The 19,377-nt window shown below is 41.8% G+C and overlaps 1 protein-coding gene across 7 annotated transcripts in view; it reads left to right on the top strand.

The window, feature by feature from the left end:
* fbrsl1 (fibrosin-like 1) overlaps nt 1-19,377 on the top strand; it is a 358,399-nt gene that overhangs the window by 318,032 nt on the left and 20,990 nt on the right. For 4 of the 7 annotated variants that reach the window (XM_051921560.1, XM_051921561.1, XM_051921558.1 and 1 more), the window contains 3 exons: nt 10,203-10,575; nt 13,476-13,741; nt 15,129-15,358. In XM_051921560.1, coding sequence (XP_051777520.1) covers nt 10,203-10,575; nt 13,476-13,741; nt 15,129-15,358 — 869 coding nt within the window. Of the gene's footprint in view, nt 1-10,202; nt 10,576-13,475; nt 13,742-14,825; nt 14,987-15,128; nt 15,359-19,377 lie in introns of all 7 variants that reach the window. The other 3 variants (XM_051921563.1, XM_051921562.1, XM_051921559.1) reach the window with 2 other exon arrangements.

Genomic DNA, 19,377 nt, shown 5'->3' with positions numbered 1-19,377 from the left:
TGCCTCCCGCGTTTGTAAGCTGCAAGTTATTGATTTTGTCACAGATTCTCTTTATTATTGGCCTGAGATGATAACACATTTCCTGGACGCCTATCCGCTCCAAGTAGAGTGCACACCTAATTCTGGTACACATACAGAGTTATAAGGATGCGTACTTTCTGCCAGTCAAGGGGAAAAAAAATACTTACTTGTCAGTAATTTATGCATTATTTTGCAAAGGTTTTGCCTGCTCCCAATGCATGTCTCAGTAACGTAGTAACAGCATGTGAGATGGGGGATGAGCAGGACATTCTAGGTGTGAAATTCATTTTTATCAGGCTGAAGTTTAAAAAAACTGAGTACAGATGTATTACCAAAAGCCAAGTGGTGGCACAGAGCTGTCATCTCTGCCTAACAGTGCCTGGGTCTGCATGGAGTTGGACGTTTGCCCCATGGGTTTATGGCTTGATTGGTATTAGTCAGTCTGCTAAACTGTGGAGGAAAATATGTTTAATCCTTGTTGTGCTGTGAGGTGAAGCACATCCATCCTCTTTCTCGGGTATACAACTTACCACGTACAGTACGGGAGGAAGTGTAAAGACTGTCCGTGATGGTGGGACATTTTTTCAGTGTCTAGTTGTCTACTGAACAGAGACAGCAATGCACATCTGGGTATCAACATTCCAGAATGTCCCTAGCTGTGCCTGGAGACGTGTCTTTGGAAAGTAACCTGGGAGGAAGATGAGTAGAGAGGTGAAGCGCACAGCCAGTCTCTTTTTAAAATGGCTGTATCTCACAAAAAATGTTTCGCTTTCTTTTTTCTTGGCCTGAAAAGTGGACATACTGTATTTTGTAAGTTTAAAGACCCCAGTGTCCTTAACCTCTATTTAAAGTGTGCAAGCAGAAAAAAATGGTCTCATGTTAAAACACATTATCTTGTGACAAATTAACATATACCATGATTGTGAAGATATCGTTTTGACTTCTCCTTTATTTAGCCTTTAAAAATGCAGGTCTTTACATTGTTCAAGTTACTCACACACACAAGCTTCAGCGGCATATTCGGTTGTGTGGACTGTGCTCACCAAAGCCTCCTTAGAGACGTGTGCAGTGTGGGCCTCCTCCTCGCTTTATACCCTGGATATTATTCCAGAACTCCGAGTTCCTTAGAACAGAAGGTAGCTGATGTGTTATTTTCCATATATAACACACTATATACCCTGACATCAGGCATTTGAAGAACACTGCCAAAAATGCAGCTGATTTCCTCAAGTGACCGACAGCCCAGCTGAGTGCAGACAAGAGCCTGTGGTGTCTACTTCCAAAATGTCTTTCTAAACTGCAGTGCTCAACAGTGCATGCACTGCCAAAATCAGTCAGAGAGCACCCTGTCTGTGTGCCAGTGTGCTGGGTGTGACAAGACTGAATCGGGCACGAGGGTGTGGACCATGGCCAACTAGTGCAGGCCAGCTGAATTTTTAGGAAACCTTTCTAACACTGTATGTTAGAGACACTACAAAACATACAAGCAAAGTGAGCAAATGTCACCAACATCACTGCTGCAGGCGAGGGGACAAACAAACAAATACACAGGCACTGGACAATCTTGTGGACAGAGAGCACCAACTCGGTATATAGTAAGTAGGTAACGGCACCCCGCGCCACCTGTGAATCCGATGCCTGCATGACTCCTTTACGTGCTTATAATAAAAAAGGAACTATTTAATGAAAGCTGTTTATTAACCATTTGTATATTTAGAGAGACACAGCAGTGACTTGTCATGTGTGAAGATGAGTAGTTGTTAATTTTTTAAATTTTCAAAGTGTTCTTTGTATTTTGTACAGCTCAGATACCAATAAAGGAAAATTAGAGAGCGTGTACAATGAGCATGAAAGTGCTTTGAAAAGCTTTTAGTTGCAGTGGCCTTCGTAATGGCTGGTGCTAACTTTCCACGTCACATGTTCAGGAGGAATAAAGTGACGAAGTGGTACACTTACTATGGGGGCTTGTTTAGTTGGGTTTTTCTTTTTTTTTCCTGTGCCTGTGTCTACTCCTTTTGTTGCTAATGTCATTACTAGAATATAGAGAAATTGACAAAAAGGTCAAATGAGAGTTAAGAACTTAATATGAATATTCTAAATTTCTTATGAATGTAAATCTCACACTGCTGGTCTTTCCTAAATGCAAAATAAGCAAAGAAAAACGTGCACATGTCATACGTGTGTGATTTGCTCTATCCATCGTTGACCTCATTTGTTTCACTATAAAGTACTGCACAAGCCCAGTGCTATCCCTCCTCCCTGTGTTACCATGTACATGCTGAGCCCTTTAGTGGAGCATTGACACTCTTTAAATGTGTGTCCTTAAATGTGTTTTGCTGTGTGACTTTTAATTTCTGACAGGTCAGTGGTAGTTGTCACCAGTGATCAGAGCTGTTAGAATTAGAATTAGAATGCTGACTTGTGTTTTGGGTGTCACTTGTGCACACAATTGAGCAGCGGACTGGGGCTTAGTCATGTGACAATAGTTTTATGGTAAAACTCAGTATTGCCTGCTGAATGGTGGAGGGAAACTTTGTCAAAGTGTGCAGCGTTTTAGAACGGGACATCTCTTGTCCCATGACATGTCTTCAGTGAGGTACTTTAACCATGTTTTAGTGGGCTGTAATGCATGTATGTTCTTTACTGTTCAGATGTAAATGTTAGTGAGGATCCATGGAAACTGATTGAAAGTCATTTTTAATTAAATAGGTATTGTCATGGGATCATGAGCAGTCATTAGTGCAGACCTGTGCAGATCCCAAAAAACATTAAAGCTCCTAAAGCCGATGCTCATTTCTTTAAGATCTTTAACCACCTCACTGTAGGTGTATATATAAATGTAAAGAATTATTATTTATTAGGTGCACTTTTCACTGCTGGTTATCAAATCCACTACTTTTGTATTGTCGACAAACTGCCCCTTTTAGAACACAGTCATGCATGATCTTGGGCTGAGGGCACACGCTTGTGGTGCACCACAGTTTGATGTACAGGCCTGACCATATTAGATTTTCCATTCTGCCAAGTCCAAGATGAAGGAAAGCTGCAGAGGCTGCTGTTTGTCCAAAGAACTGTTCAGGGAGATCATTGTGATGGAATCCAGGTCATGTGAAAGATATATATATACATACACACAGTAGGGGGCTCAGTCCCCTGCTTGCTTCGCTTGCCCACCCCTGGCTTTGGTTTACCGGATATACAAATTAAAGAGATTGTTATTTTCATGGGAATTGTTACATATGCATTATTTTCACTTTTAATTTAACATTTTTGTAAAAACAATACTTGTCCTTTATTTCCGGCCCCGGGAGTGGTTAAATCTCTTTCGTGGGATATATAACACTGTTCACATTGTGAAGGTGGGGGGGCTGAACGCACGCTAAGGAGTTGCAGCCGGACCAGTTTTGCTGTTGCTACTGCCAAGCTGTGCGTCGATCATTTAAAAGCCTGTACAGCAGCCGTCCTTTTGCCACTTCGTGTCTCTACCGCTCACGTTGTGAAGGGGGTGGGGGGGACTGTATGCACACTAAGGAGATGTGGACAGATCAGCTGCTGGCTTTGTGCTGCTTTGGCCAGTGTGTGTGTTCTGCTTGTCACGCTGTGCGTCGATCATTTAAAAAGCCCGTACAGCAGCTGTCCTTCTGTCTCACTGCCTTGTCTGGCACAACGTTTAAGTGTCTCTCGCTGGATGTCAAAGTGTCTTCCGAGAAGATCACATCTCATCTCATCTCCCGCCCAAGATTTTTTTTTATAATAGGGAGATAAGTGTTCCCCTTGACAAGGTGACTTCACGCTGTGTGGGTGACTGTAGATTTATTTGGCACTGCCACAACGGTAGTTGTCTTAAAGCTGGTAGGTACTGTAAATGTCATGAAAGATGGTTGTCATCTAGTTCGCACTTAAATGCATATCTGGGGATGCTGCATGGACCTGCAGTTACATTCATTCACTCTCTTCAATCTTTGTGGTTACTGTGAGAAACTGGTCAACTTGGAGAGTCATGGTGTTGCTGTCTGCTGTAGGACTTTTAGGTTTAAAAATGACTACAGAAGGCATCGAGCTCTTCTTGAGAGGAGACACCAGCCTTGAGCGTGTCCATCCTTGTTGTTGTGGTCAGGAATTGTTGGCATACCTTGACAAATTAACCGCGGCTCTGTGTTGGTACTGAAAGAGTTTTGTTTTTTTGTTTTTGTCATTGGGCTTTGCGGTTTTGATGTTGGCTTTCAGGCACCTCTTGAAGCAAGGAATCAGAAGGAGAGGAATTGGCCTGGTGCCTCATGGTGATGGTTGTGTACAAACGTAACTCTCCCCTCACCCACTTTTCCAAGATTAGCTAGAATCTGCTTGCAACACAAGTTATGCCATCACCTGGGCATACAGTAGTTATCACTCAGCCTTCTTCATCTCAGTAAGTGAACCTTCACCACTCCATCTCTGACACTGCTGATGCTAGCAGCTTGTATTGTGACGCTGTGAAGAGCCAACTCACACTCCAAGGGACTGTTTGCATGTTTGTAGAATCGTTGAGCTCATGTAACCCCCATACTCAATACATAGGACAATAAATCTTACAAGCGTGTTTTTGGGAAGTAGGATAAAAACATACAAATCATTCTCTTAAGAAATTAGATTCAGTAATAACCTCCTTTATTTGGAATTTGAAATATCCACACATCCAGAGGGTGACCCTACAACAACCAAAATCGGTAGACAGCATGGCTCTGCCTAATTTGTAATTTTATTACTGGGTGGCAAACATACAAGCTATAAAAACCTGGACACAAATAGACGAACACACACAGGCTTGGTCTGCAATAGAAATGAAATCCTGCAGCACTTCTTTATACTCCTTGCTTTGTGCCCCAGTAAAGAATATGGAACCCATGTAGGAAGCACTTCAAGTTAGGGAATATTTTATCTGTGGTACCTGTACATGATAACCACCTCGTTCCACTCTCTTAAACTTGCACAGTTGTTAATGTTTGGAAAACACAGAATTAAATCATTTAGAGATTTGTATGTAAATAATGTCTTTGCATCCTATGAAGAATTACGCTCCAAATTTAGTTTCCCATCAACACAATTTTTCTACTATCTCCAAATTAGAAACTTTGCTAAACAAAATCTGTCCAGGTTTCCTCACCTCCCACCCATTTCTATTGCAGAAGAGATATTGATCAGTCTTGGGGACTCAGATAGCATTTCTAGTGTATAATATATAAAAACATTTTGAAGTCCCTTTCTTTTAAAGATCCCAGAGCACAGTGGGAAAAGGATCTCTTACTCAACATTTCAGAAACGGAGTGGAAGGCAGCCATGCACAGAATTCACTCGAGCTCCATTTGTGTAAAGCATTCAGTTATTCAACTTAAAATTTTTTATCGCACACATCTATATCTCATTTAAAATTGTCCAAAATCCTTCCTGGGCAAGATCCAACCTGTGAACGTTGCCATCGAGCTCCAGCTTCACTAGGCCACATGTGTTGGGCGTGTACCAAATTAACATCATTCTGGACAAAATTTTTTAAGTGCCTTTCAGACAACCTTTGTGTCACAATCCCTCCTAATTCAGTAACACTTCTGTTTGGTGGTCTACCGGATGGGCTTAAAGTGTAGAAGGACAAACAAACTGTAACTGCTTTTACTTCACTAGTAGCACGTAGACTTATGTTACTCAACTGGAAGAATCCTAACCCCATCTCTGTTAGGTGAGCGGGTAACTGATGTTATATACTATTTGAAATTGGAAAAAATCAGTTTATCTCTTAGAGGATCTGTTCAAAACATTCTTAAAACTTGGCAGGATCTAATCAATAATATTTTAGATTAAGCACGTATATTGGGGAGAAAGACTCCTTTCCTTCTATACTACTCTCAAAAGTTTGACTCTGGCTGTTGGCTTTTCTCTGTTTCTCATGGGTGGGGGTTGAAATGAATTTAGTTTTGTTAAGTTTGACTTGATTGTTTGGAATGTTACATGCATTAAATAAATTCAATAAAAGATAATAAAAAAAAAAAAAAAGTAGTCCGAGAAAAATATAGCATGTAAATAAAGTAAGTAAGTAAGACACTCAACACAACATACCGCAGTTCTCCAACTAGTGTTGGATTGGAACAGAATATCAAGACAGGTTTTCCTTTATGCTATAAAAAGACAACCTGTGAGTTCACTTCCTGTAATACTTCATACGTCTGCCAGCCCACAATCTCAAGAAAAGCATCAAAGGGCAAAACAAGTGAACAGCAAAGCAAAAGGAGACTCCTAACACCGCACACCCATGTAGCTGTGGAGCCATGCTGACCCAAGAGTACAAATGGGGACCTGGGGTAGTTTTTTGCCTTTTGGCTCTTAAGCTGCTTCTATGGCTTGTTTCACAGAAAATGACATCTTTGTAACGAATGACTACAATTCTGAATAGCAGCAGAGTACGGTATCTGTGCCTTATACCGAATCCAGATATTGTAAACGAAAACGGCCCTAGGAAACAAAACAAGCTGTCCTGACTACCCCATCTTGGCCCTGTCTCTCAGGTCATCCTGTTAGTTAAGTTAACAACCTTGCACTTGACCTTCAGCGCCAGCTTGTTTCTTTAGTCTTTCTGGACAGTTTACAAATCTTCTCATATAGGGTCTACAGTTTCTGGTAAGGGCTAAAATGCTTTAATCTATGTGTCTAAATAAAGCAAGTTGAATGACAGTATTTGTCATTATAGCTGAAATGACAGTGATGTTTGTATATCTTGGTCATTGCTAAGGTGAATACCCTTCACTGGTACCACAATAAAGCATCTTAATAGCAGACATGTCTCACTATAAAAATCCTGGACATGACAGTTTTACATGACAGTCTACCAGGTACCTGTGGGCTTTGCTAATCCTTTTTGCATTAAAATACCAAAGAAGTATTTCCACCTTGCCCATAGGATCCCCAGCTATCAATGAGATATTTCCTTGAGTGATTTTCCAGATGAGTGGTTTTGATCCAAACGTATTTTTTTGTTTAGCAAACATTAAAATGCTGGATGCCCACTTGCTATCAGTTTTTTGCTATTAAATGTCACTTCTGGTTCAAGTGTTTCTAAGTGATGCAACTGTGCACCTCTTAGTTATTTTGTGAAACCTGTTTTTTCCCCTCAAGTTGTTTTAAACGTTTGTTCAATATTTAAATACATCTCTAGTTCTGAGTTGAATTTTATGGTCATCATGGAATTTATGACATGCTAGCAAAGACATTGACATGTCAGGCCACTTGCTAAGTAAGGCTGTTCAGGGCACAGTGAGACTTGCTGTGGCTCCTGGACTGTCATGGTCCTCATCCGCATCTCCTCCTGCTCCCTTGGGATTTTCTGGATACTGAGTCCTTACCCAGTGTCCCTCTCTGCTCTGTTTCTATGTTTGCTCTGGCAGTGTGTGCACTTGCATGTATCCACTTTGCATTCTCAGTATCTAAGCTGGTTGCTGGTAGTTCATGTTTAAAAGTAAAGACTAGGCCTCTAAAAGAAGCCATTCAGAACCTACAAGGGCTGCCTAAATGCAACTGTCATTTTTACCTTTCTTGCCTGGTTCTGTGTTACTCTGTGAGCTTAGCTACAGCTGGAGCTTAGCCCTCCTCATCTTTCTGCAAGAAAGGGAAGAAAAGACTAAATAAAGTTCACTTGATGTCAAGCATAGACAGGACTGTGACAGCTCACTTCATAAACAAGTATTTCAAGGTAGAATTAAGGTTTGGCTCTGGTGCCTTGTACTTTAGGGCATAGGAAAGGAGATTTTTATAGAGCTGGGTCATTTTAAGACTCATACATGCCAGTGGCTCATTAGATCTAGACGCCCAACGTGAGCGCACACGCACCTCCACCTCTGAACTTGAGCGGTTTCTTTAATGAGGGTGGCAGCGCATTCTGATCGCCCATTCTGCTGTATTAAAGTCCTCGTCAGTGCTACTGTCACTTCACTTGGTTTAGATTAGAACAGGAAAAGGAAGTGATAAACTGTGGAAGGAGCTGTAGTTTGACATGCAAAAGAGGACTGGATGTTGTTTATTTCATTGGTTACCTTCCCACATTTGTCTGAAGTCTGAAAATGGTGACTGGCCACTTGTGAAGCCACTTTGCTGCTGAACATTAGTATTGTAGGGCATTTCAGTCGTGCAGGTCAAGTCCCTCATTAAAGTGCCATCTCTACAACTTTAAATGCACAAAATGAAGAAGGCAGTCCAGTGGAACCATTGAGAGCTGCACCCTGGTCCTACTGTCTCCCTAACCCTAAATGTACAGGCAGCTCTGTACAGTACACAAGCCAGTAGAGTGCCAGGCTTTTGCAGTTGATGCTCAAAGATGTGGGAAGAAAGGTTGAGAGGATAAACAGCAAGGGGCCATCTTGTCTTTCCAAACCCATTTTAAGACATAATTATGTCATGCCACACTGTGTGTTCAGCAAAGCCCTGAATACAAAAGGCATTTATCTTTAATTAGGCATGATTTATTAAAACTGACTTGACCACGGTGAGCGAGAGGATCAGCTGAATAAAGTCAAGCATAAAAATGACCTGATTAAACACTTGATAAATGTTGAGCAAGTAAGCGCACGCGCCAACCAGTCAGCAAGTGCACCTTGGGTGAAGAGAGCACCAGTCTGTGTGAGAGCCTGTGCGCAGATAAGCCAGACAATCGTGTCGGAAACCCGCCGAGAGTCAAACACTTTAGATTTTATATCTGTTTGTGGGGTTGGGTTTTTTTTTGCCTCACAATGATTTTCCTATTTTTAAAAAATGTGATTCAGTAAATGCAATAAATACAAAATCTCAACACAAATAAAATTGGAGTATAATGTGATTAATGCCAACTGGTAATATCTGTAAAAATGTGTACATAGAAAGTAGCAGTTACACCCTGTCATGAAACAAGAAACGTGCACTGACAAGTAAATTGTAAAACAAACCCTTTTTAAAATGTGTTTAATTTCTGATTACGGTTTATTTGACTTTATTCTGACAGGATAGGCAACCTCACTGGCCTGCTTTACGCAAAAACATGACATGTACATATTATGGAGAGGGGGCTGTCCGGTGCAGGACACACACACACAGGGTGATGGAGAGAGAGATGTGGGCCATTGAGGACTGGACCAGAGATAAAGGGCAGCACAAAATCACCAAAAACAACAAGCTGTTCACGTAGCTTCATAGGCACTTGGTGACTGGTGGTCACTGATATGGAGGCTCTTTGTGTCTAATTTATACTTCTGGCCTGCCTTCCCTCAAGATTGTACACAATTTGTGTCTTTTTGTCTTCCTCCCCTGGCAGTGGCAGGTTCAAAACTAGTTGGATTTGCTCATTTCTTTGAAATATTTGCTTAACCTGATAAAAAAAATGTGACCACCAATGAATCTCTGCTATATTTTCATGGAAATCCTTCTTCCCAAAGTCCCAGATAATAATTATTTAAAAAAAAAAAAAAAAACCTCCTGTTGTAGGATTTTATCCATTTTTCTTTGAGGTGACTTTGCATTGCTTCTGTTAACATTAGCGAATGTCAGCCCTGGCTTTACATCTCTAGCAGAAGGCACTGTGCCCTCATGGCTCCTGCTAAGAGGATGTTGCTTTCCACACATCCACTTTCTAGAAAGCCTATCCATTACACACTTGCAGTATCTGAAAAGTGTTTTGTATAAAAAGACCCCTCTTCTTTGTCCATTCACTTTAACCCCCCTTCCATCTGCCTTCCCCACTACTGGTTAGGTTCACACACAGATAGATGTGCAGAGTGTATGTTCATGTAGAAGAGTGCAGCTGCCGATGCAGACCAAGACGGAGCTCAATCTGGTTTACTGTATTACTGTATCAGTTTCATAAATTCATAGTAACTGAAGGATGAAGCAGCCATCAGGATTACTGTATGTTAGCACGCTCTTCTGCTCTACTGGATATTCTGTGTTAAAGAGCACTATACACACAGCCATGTGCTGGCAGGGTCTTGAGGACTTGCCACTTGTCAGAATAGGTCTCTTTAAACACATAGCACAAGAAGACTGTCTCCTGCTTGAATTATGAAGCGAGACTTAACTTGGGTTTATCTTCACCAATTGAGAGAGCACAGAATGTAACTAATAATTATGGTTAACAGTTACAGTGAAGTCAGCCTTGCTCCGTTTATCACTGATATCCCTTTTTTCCCTCCTAGGTCGTAACTTGAATGAAAGTCTTGAGTCAACAACTGCAAGTTCAACCAAAGTCTCTGGGCTCCAGCGCAGTCAAGAACAGAGCGCTGAAGTGCCCTTTGCGCCACCTGTCACCACCCCCACCCCTGCTTCTCCTAACATTGGATCCACAGCACCCACTGCCTCTGCAGTACTGCCTCCAAGTGCCAGGATCAGCAGCCCAGCACCCCCAGTGAAGGAGTCCCAGCCACAGTCGGCACCCCCTTCTCCCCAACTGATTGCCCAATCACTGCCTCAGCCTGAGCTGCGAGTTCCACCTGTCCAGGCGCCTTCCTATCCTCCAGCCATCCATCAAGTTCATCACCAGACCCAGTACAACGGTCACAATAATATCAGGTACCAGCTACGTCTTTGTGTGTCAGCAGAGCCGTTCGCCTCAAGTAACGGTTGAATTTTATTAGCTGCCCGATGTAGTCTTGTCTTTAGAACATTATGCCCTACACTGGATCCAAGGCTTGTGTTTACATGAACAGAAATTGAAGCAGACTACTTTCACAGGTGCAGACAGTCGATCCAAACCCCACCCATAAAAACTCTATTTCTAGCCAACCCCACCTGACTCATGGGTAGCTCGTATGTTATTCCTGGCGACATCCATACAATAGATTGCAATTTGCTGAGACACATCAGTGTGTAACTAACAATGATTGCACAAACTGGCATTATGTACATTTCGAACACAACTCCAGTCTTATTGGAGAAATCCAGAAGCTATCAATTTCTAGGATCAAACAGATGCAGTTAAAGTAGAAACTTGAAGAAACAAAAGTCCATTACAAGTAATGGAACTGTTGTTCACAGTGTTCAGTTATCAGAATGACATGCTTGCAGTTCTATCAAAAGGGTGACAAAGTGGCATAATGGTTAGTGCTACAAGCTTCACAGCACCAAAATCCCGAGTTCAAAGCCACCCTTGGACACTGTCTTAGGGTATTGTGGTTTCTTCCCACATCCAAAAGGCATGCAGGGTAAGCTGACTGGTGACACTAATTTCCCTGTGCCACAGGAGCTATACTTTCACTCCATCCAGGGTTGCTTTTTGCCTGACGTGTTTATTGCAGCAGTCCAATATCCTTGTACTTGAAGAAATAGTTTGGATGCATGTATTTAAAACGAGAGATAGAGAGCAATATAATGCAGATGTTTGGGCAATAAACAGCATGTCCTCCCTTTGCAAGCCACCTCAACATGATAAGCAATGTAATCTGCCTAATAATGCACCACTCTAGAGGTCTTGCCTTCATTCATGCTTGTAAGTATGTCATTACAGAATTGTTCATAGCAGTAAACCCTTGACAAAGCCCATGGCACACAAACAAAAATAACAACGTCTAGTTCTTTTGCCAAGGCTTCTTTCAGAAGACCCATGGAAGCTTTTCCTGGACGCTGGGTGTTCCATTTTTTTCAGCAGTCAGCTGCAGTCAGTGCCACCTGAAAAGCACATCGCTGCTCGTAGATGGCAAGAATTTGATTACGTTCAAAACAGACAACATGTAATACCAAAATTACTGTGCTACAGTTTTGTGCAAGAAAACTTTGTACAACTGTGTACAATTTAATATCTTATTTTAATAATATTAAATGTTGGTGCAAATTAGGACTGACAAAATAGCAGTAAATATTTTAATATATTCAAACCTAGGTTAAAATTCTGGATGCCCCTCTTTTATTATATATGCTATTATATATATATATATATATTATATATGGTATTATATATTATATGCTATTATCATATCCAAATTATTATTAATAGTTACTTTTTTTTGTCATGGTGCAATTGTAAATCTGAAATGAATGTGACACTTGAAAACAAAACCCTTCACAACAGCACAAAGTGTGTAATCCAGGAGAAGGCAGAAGTGGGCACACTGCATCCCCACGGTGTGTAACTCTTCAGAGACGTTTGTGGGGTGTGATAGCTGTGCTTCTGCTTTTTTGCTCCCGGAGGTCAGTAGAGGTGTAATTGCCCAGTCCTCTTTTATATAAGTCACTGTGAGCCTAGCAGAATGTAGTCGCTGGACACAACTTGGCACTTGGCAGGTCAGGACACCAAGCTCAATGCCATGGGTAGGAGGGAGCAGTCCATTATACTTGGGAGTTTCTCAGTTTTTTCATCCAATGTTTTTTACAGCAAAAAATGTAACATTGGTGACTTGAAAATGTGTTTAAATTACACTGAGATTGTTTTAACAAATGTGCATCAGGTCAGCAGCTTACTGTGAAGTAGAATTGTATAATTGCTTAGATGTGCCCTCCTTATACACTTTTGGCATGTGTTCTTTTGTATAAAGGGTCCTATGGTGACCCTCTTTTTCCCTTTATACTCTTTATTCTATAGACGTTCATAAAGTGTCTAAAGCTCGATACACTTAACTTTGTGATCAGGTACTTTAACACTTACCTCCACCCTTTTCTTCTACATCTGTAACCCCAGGCAGTTAGAGCAAGTAAAGAAACAGGCAGGAGTTAAGCTTCACATTAATTATATATTATTAATAAAAATGGCCAGAAATGTTAAGGAAGCAGCAGTGCATCATGCATCCATAGGCGGCTCTCAGCTTATCTTCAGTCCAGCTTGCTTTGCTTTTAAATGGAGTATTGAAACAGGCCATACATCTGTTTCAATATGGCTGCCAAGACAGAGTTGTCTTCATCATGGTCTTCTCTTGGCCATATGGTGAGAGAGAGAGAGAGGTGACCAACTTTATACCAGTCTTACAACAAATCACAAACCAGTGGTGCATCGTGTTTCAAAGCCATACTTTAGACCAGTAGAATTCAGGTACACCTCATCCCCTAGTTGTCCTCCTGCAGGTGATGGCTTATAGACTCTAAGGACCACACACAGTCACCATTGCCTAGCTGGTCTGATACTCCATCCCCTTCACCATACATTCCTCATCCTGAGTCAGTCCTAAAGGCCCATGGGCATGGTCAGCAACAAAGCACCGCTGTTCTATTCAATGAAGTAAAACATGTCTCCTGAAACACTTGTCTAATATTACATTTGCTTTGTCTACTGTACAGATAAAGACTTACAAATATTTATCAACTTGTATGCTAGAATTCGGTCCACCACAGCATGAAAATGTGGATCTAATGCAAAGGTCTGCCATTGTGGTCTGGGGTCTACACCAAAGCATTTTGTCTTTGTGGCTGTCCTTTTGTATTTGTTCAGATCCTGTCCTACACCACAAGTTCACTCATGGTCTTGTTCTTTTTTCCTCCAACAGCAGAAGCAGCAGTGCCAGCAGTACTACCAGTGTCAGCCTTCCAAAGCAGCACCTTCCCCACTCTCCTCTCCACTCTGCCTTACCTCCACCTCCACCTGCTCTGCCTCTATCCATTGCCAACCTCGCTACCTCGCACTATTCGCTGCGACCTCCAGCACACCACCACCCGGCCATGTTTGCGACTCCTGCCTCACTGCCACCTCCACCAGCCTTAGCAAACAACAGCCTTGTGGTACCCGGACATCCTGCCGGAGCTGCTTACCCAGGTGAGTTTCCACCACCAGACTTGTAGGCACTCGACTGGTTATACAAGGCTGACCAGCACAGCATATTCTAAGAGGTCAGGCCATGAGGTTATTTGGGACTCTCAGTGTTACAGTAAATTGCCCAAACAGATGCTTCTGCGTTCATGTGCTGTCGGACTGAATGGCACTCTGAGTTGTGACATTTCTCCTTCCCACTTCAGTTTATTCTCAGTTGAACTGTTCAGGAAAATGCAAGGTCACTGTTCATTTGTTACTTGGTCTGTAATTTAAAAAAAAAGAGAGGAATTGAAGATACATTGCAAAGTAAACATTGAAGAAATATCACTTTGCTCCAAATTAAAAAAGGCATTTCAGGCTAACTGTGTTTAAACAACTCCGGTAAGGTGAAAGGTCAGTGTTCCTTCACATCTTGTTTTGTCCGAGTTGTAATTCCAAGTTAGTTGAGTGCTCACATGTTATCTGTGACTCCACGACTCAGACTTACCATCAGTCCAAGGGCATGTGAATGCAGCCAGAGCTCCCAGAATGGCTTCTTACTTGGCACAAGGCAATCAGTTTGTATTCTGTATCACAATAAATGCCCCAAATCAGTCATTTTCTAATAAAGGCCAACAGTCTAAAATGCAGCCCTTTTTTTTGCTCTGAAATTAAATATTCTGTATGACAGAAGCATATTTTCAAATAAATAACTGGTGGTTTAGATTTGTTTGTGCTTTGAAAAGCTTTCACGTGAATTGCCCAGAGAATTGAATGAATTGCCCATCTTGGTCAAGTCTTGTAGTCAAGACAGCAGTGACGTCCTCAAGTGTGGAGTTTGGGACAAATTAAAAGGAGCTGGCCTCGGCCACTAGGAAGTAGCTCAGGTTTGGAAGTCGGGCCGGGGGTGGTGGGGTGGGGTTGTACTTTACTGTGCTCACTGGCTTTACCTGCAAGCAGACTTTGAGGGTGGGGGTGGACTGTATTACTAGACAGAACTTGGGAAGTGGTTAGAACTTGGTCTGCTACTACAAGATCCTGATACAGGGAGAGATAGTGAGTCCATGTTTTCTGCTGAGATGACTCTGGTGTTTTTTCTTGTCTTTAGATACCAGCCTGTTGATATCATTCAACCAACCAATCATGTATTGCCAGCCTCACTCGGGGATTCTGATTGGTACTTTGTCACAGGCAACTCTCTTACCACCACCAATGAGTCCTCACGTAGAAAACCCTCCCAGCATAAACTGGAGAAGCAGGGAATGCCAGGTGACTACTTTTTATCTATTTCTTGGTTTTAAAAACTGACTGGCTCTGTGCCTTTTTTGTGTCTCTCCCCGTTTCCCCTTCCCCCTTTTTCTCTCTCGCTCTCCTCTTTTTTTTTTCTTTCTTTTTTTTTTTTTTTTTCCAGAACATGACCTCTTACGGCAAGAGCTGAACAATCGTTTCCTGATTCAGAGTTTGGAGAGAAGTGGAGCAGCAGTCCACACGCCCTTAGCCCCAGTGTCTCTTCTGAGGGCTGAGTTCCACCAACACCAGCACACTCATCAACACCGACATACCCACCAGCACACGTTCACGCCCTTCCCAATGATTGCTCCTCCCAGTGCACCCAGCATGGTGCGTAGCCTGGCTCAAAACGTGAGCATGAGTATCTGCCCCATTGTCTGGCAGGGCTTGGCTGTGCTAATATATTCTGCTCTATCTGGCTCACCATCTACAATATCTAATGATTGTTAGATTGTCAGCCATATCAGTGAAAATGCAACAGACAAGGAAAAGGGGAAAAAATAACAAGAACCATAAATAGTTAGAAGCCTGTGGGTGTGAAAATCACGTAGATTACAATAACAGATGAACATTATTAATGAGATTCCTTTGGGTAGCTTTATCGGCCTGATACGTAGTTGGCGGGCTCCGAGATGAAGTAAAGATTCCTGTTGCTTATCTTCGACAAGCACCATTACTACAGGATATTGCAGTCGCACTGAACTGACAAAGCAGATTAAAGCTGAGTGAAAGAAATATGGCAATCTTTGTCATCTTGACTCCCAGCTGCCCGTTCACCTCTGGAAAAGGAAAAAAAACAAACAACAAGGAATGCCAGGACTCCGTGCAGGAAGGCAGCATTTGCTCTCATTTTGGAATTGGAGTTTTTTTTGCTTTAAAACAACTTCATTTTTTTGCCTTGCAATCCTGGGCCGAGCCAGCTGTGCTCATATTCAGTAATTAATGTTATTTAGCCACTCCACAACAGCCCTTGACTAATAGCTGTAATTAATGAAATTATGAATCTTTGCATTTGTTTGTGGTTGACGCCCCTGAGCAGCTGTTTCTACCAAATGCTCCCAGATTAAGGGTTTTTCATTGTTGGGAGGCAGGGTGTGGACGTGTTCCGTTTAATCTGCCTTGTTTGGTCATTTTTCTGTTAAACGGTGATACAGCTGCAAAGGTTTGGTTTAAATTTGAAATATGGCACTCTGATTGGTCAGTGTCGTTTACTATAAACCCAAGCAGAGAATGAAGCTTAGAGTTACAGATACGTCTAGACAGCAGTATTGTTGGGTACGTGAGCAAGGTGACGTCTGGTTTATGTTTTGTTTTTTTTAAAATATGATGCCAAGCTTTGGCAGTGTTGTTAAACTGAGTACGGCTTGACAACAATGCATATGAATTATTTGTTTTGCACCAGTGAGTGGAGGATTGAGGACACACTAACATTTACATTTCAAACTGTGTAATAATACAGGAAGGAAAATGTGCTTTAGTCGTGTGCTCATTCAGCAGCTGCCGGCCTTAAACTGACCTGCCACTCACAGAGGCCTATACAAAGGGAGCCACTGCTAAAATAATTACAAAGAACATGGGCTAATAGTGTGTGGATTGTGGGCTAGGTATGAAAATCCAATTTTAGAAAATGCCAACATTTATTTATGTACCATTTATTTTGGTTTATGCCACAAAAGAATTTTTAACTTGCTTGTCTCGATGTGAACTATCCACAGACAGTTGACAAAAATGTGACACTGCAGCATGGTGGTTCATGTTGATCTCATTCCTAAAGCGCACATATTAGGCTGACTGTTAGAGAATGTCTCTGTGGTGGAGTAGTGCTGTGTTCAGGGTTGTTCCTTGGCTTGTGCTTCCCACAACATGAAGACGATAAGCAGGTTAGAAGATGGGTAGGTGCTTTTTATGCAGAAATCAACCCCCTGCAGCAGTGACTTGAGGGACAGACAAGGCATTGACAAAGTGAACCAATCTAAAGTTGTGTGTGTGCTACAGCAGTGTTCCCTACTACACAGATGTACATCTGACCCCCCATGTGGAATACCCACTTCTTTCCTCTTCATCTTCATGTGGCGTTGTTCACTGTTAGACACAGCTGAGCTCATTTTATAGAAAGGTTAGGCGCCTGTAGTTCTTCCACAGAAGTAAATGGCACCTACTGTACTGCATCACAAATGTTCATGAAGGCTCTGCAGAAAGGAGCTGTGTTTCTTCTTTGTTTCCCACACATCCCATGGGGAGTTCTCATTGTCATGCACAAGAGACAAGCGGAACTGTATGTTAGTCAAGATAAGACATGACTGGTCCTTGAAGTCCTTTACACAGACCAGGCTACCTTGCCATACAGCATCTTGGCAATAACTCTGTATCTGAACATTATGATTACAGATACTGAGGACTGATTTTTCTTTGCCGTCATGTTACATTAGTTGGAGTCTGCTGATGATGCATTCACCTTTTGGCTCCATCTCTCCACAAATGGCTGTTGCTTTGTTCCAGGATTTGCATTCCTGCGTTTGTTACTGTGTGCACACTGAGCGCCAGGGCTGGCCAATATTAACACTCACAAATGACAGCGTATGTACTCCCAGGCTGGAGGTGTCTGAAACATCTTCATTATAGTGTGCACCATGTGGAGAGAAGGAGAAGATTCAGCCAATAACTCTCTATCACTAGATTTTAGGTATTGTACCCATGAACAGCACATAGAGAGTGTGGCCCCACGTGGTGTTAGAGTGTGTAACACTGTATTTGTCTTGACATCTTTTTGTAATCCACTGTCTAATCCTGTAACCTACCCAATCTTTCACATTTAAAAAGGATTTGTTCACTTGGCGTAAACCATTGACTAAGAAAATATGGTGTGTTTTTTGTTTTTTTATTCGACACTGACACCGTAGTTTGCTCACTAACTGTTTTAGCAAAGTTGTCCAATAATAATAAAAAACTTGATTGATACAGCATCCTTTATCCATGAAATGCAGCTCAAAGTGCTTTACAGATTAAAAAAGAAATCAACCACAAGGTTTAAAACTAAAAAAAAGTCATGTAAAGTAAATAATATAAGGGACAATAGAACAATAAAATCAAGAGAAGGATTTATTTAAAAAGCCAAATAACAAAATATGTCTTTAACAATCTGTTAAAAGCAGTAAGCTTCTCTGATTTCATCTAGTAGTGTGTCCCATAACTTGGCTCAGAATTACTCGATCTGATAGTCCAGTGGGAGTGTATAAAGTCAGAAGGTCGCTCCGTGCCACGTGATGCTGCTCACCCATAAAGTGCCTTGGCACTGTGTAAAGGAACTGTCACCTTTTACAGAGACGCCTCTTAAGTGTTGTCCTCTTACAGTTGCTAGTAGTTACACAGTTAATGTTCCACTAAAATATATTAAATTGCTTCCTTATATACACACCTATTCTGAAATCACCCTAGATGAACGTATAAAAGGAGGACTGGGCACACAATATTTTTATTCAGCCCTCTTGATGGGCCACACTCGCTTCTAACAAACAGCACCAGCATGACACTCCTAAGTACCAAACTTATCAGCCAGTGAACACTGAAAGTTAGACGGGCGTACCGATCAAACACCCCACGAGCACCGCGGACGGACTACGCTGGGCTTTCCCTCCCAACGGCACAGCCTGACCTTGCTCCTTTCTGACTTGGTCATTGTCTGCACAGTTAAAGTCACAATACTGAAGTGGCGAGTACAGCGTTGCCCCAGTGTCGGTGTGCAGTTTTGTGTTGATTCATTTCTTACCAAACTTCACTCAAACATCTCTCTGCCAGCTCGACTGTGAAGGTGGCTCCCCTGGCACACGACTTGTGATTATGACATCCCAGTCTTAGTAGAATCACAGATGTCATTCAAGGTGTAAATGGCCTCATGGTGCCGCGTTCACATTCAGGTACTTGACGTACCGGTAGTGCTTACATATTCAGGCGTGATGCTTCAAACATGACAATCTGCAAACACTCTTCTATGCCTGCATTGTTTTTTGAGGGACAACTAACTTGTTTGTATACCTTATCTACCAGGAAATGTAATTATAAAACATAAAAGAAGCTGCACTGTGGAACGTTAAGAGCTCTCAAGCATCCATTCTCTCTTTATTTGACGCTTATTTACGTTTCAGTGTGGACCGTCTATAAACAGATTTTAATGAAGCTTAGAAAAAATGCACTTGTTATAAGAACAGGTACTTGGACAACAAACTGCTAGATGTTTTTGTTATATTGATTGTCAATGTCTTAAATCATTCTTTATTTATTTATTCTTTGCATTGGGCACCCAATTTAAAGTATCCTCTCAGTGTCAGCACTGTTCATTTGTCAAGTTCCTGTGGCTTTATATATTTAACAAT

The sequence above is a fragment of the Erpetoichthys calabaricus genome, chromosome 18, assembly GCF_900747795.2.
Source record: "Erpetoichthys calabaricus chromosome 18, fErpCal1.3, whole genome shotgun sequence".
NCBI lineage: Eukaryota > Metazoa > Chordata > Cladistia > Polypteriformes > Polypteridae > Erpetoichthys > Erpetoichthys calabaricus.
Note: the sequence above shows the minus strand (reverse complement) of the source record. Positions and strands in the feature narration are given on the sequence as shown.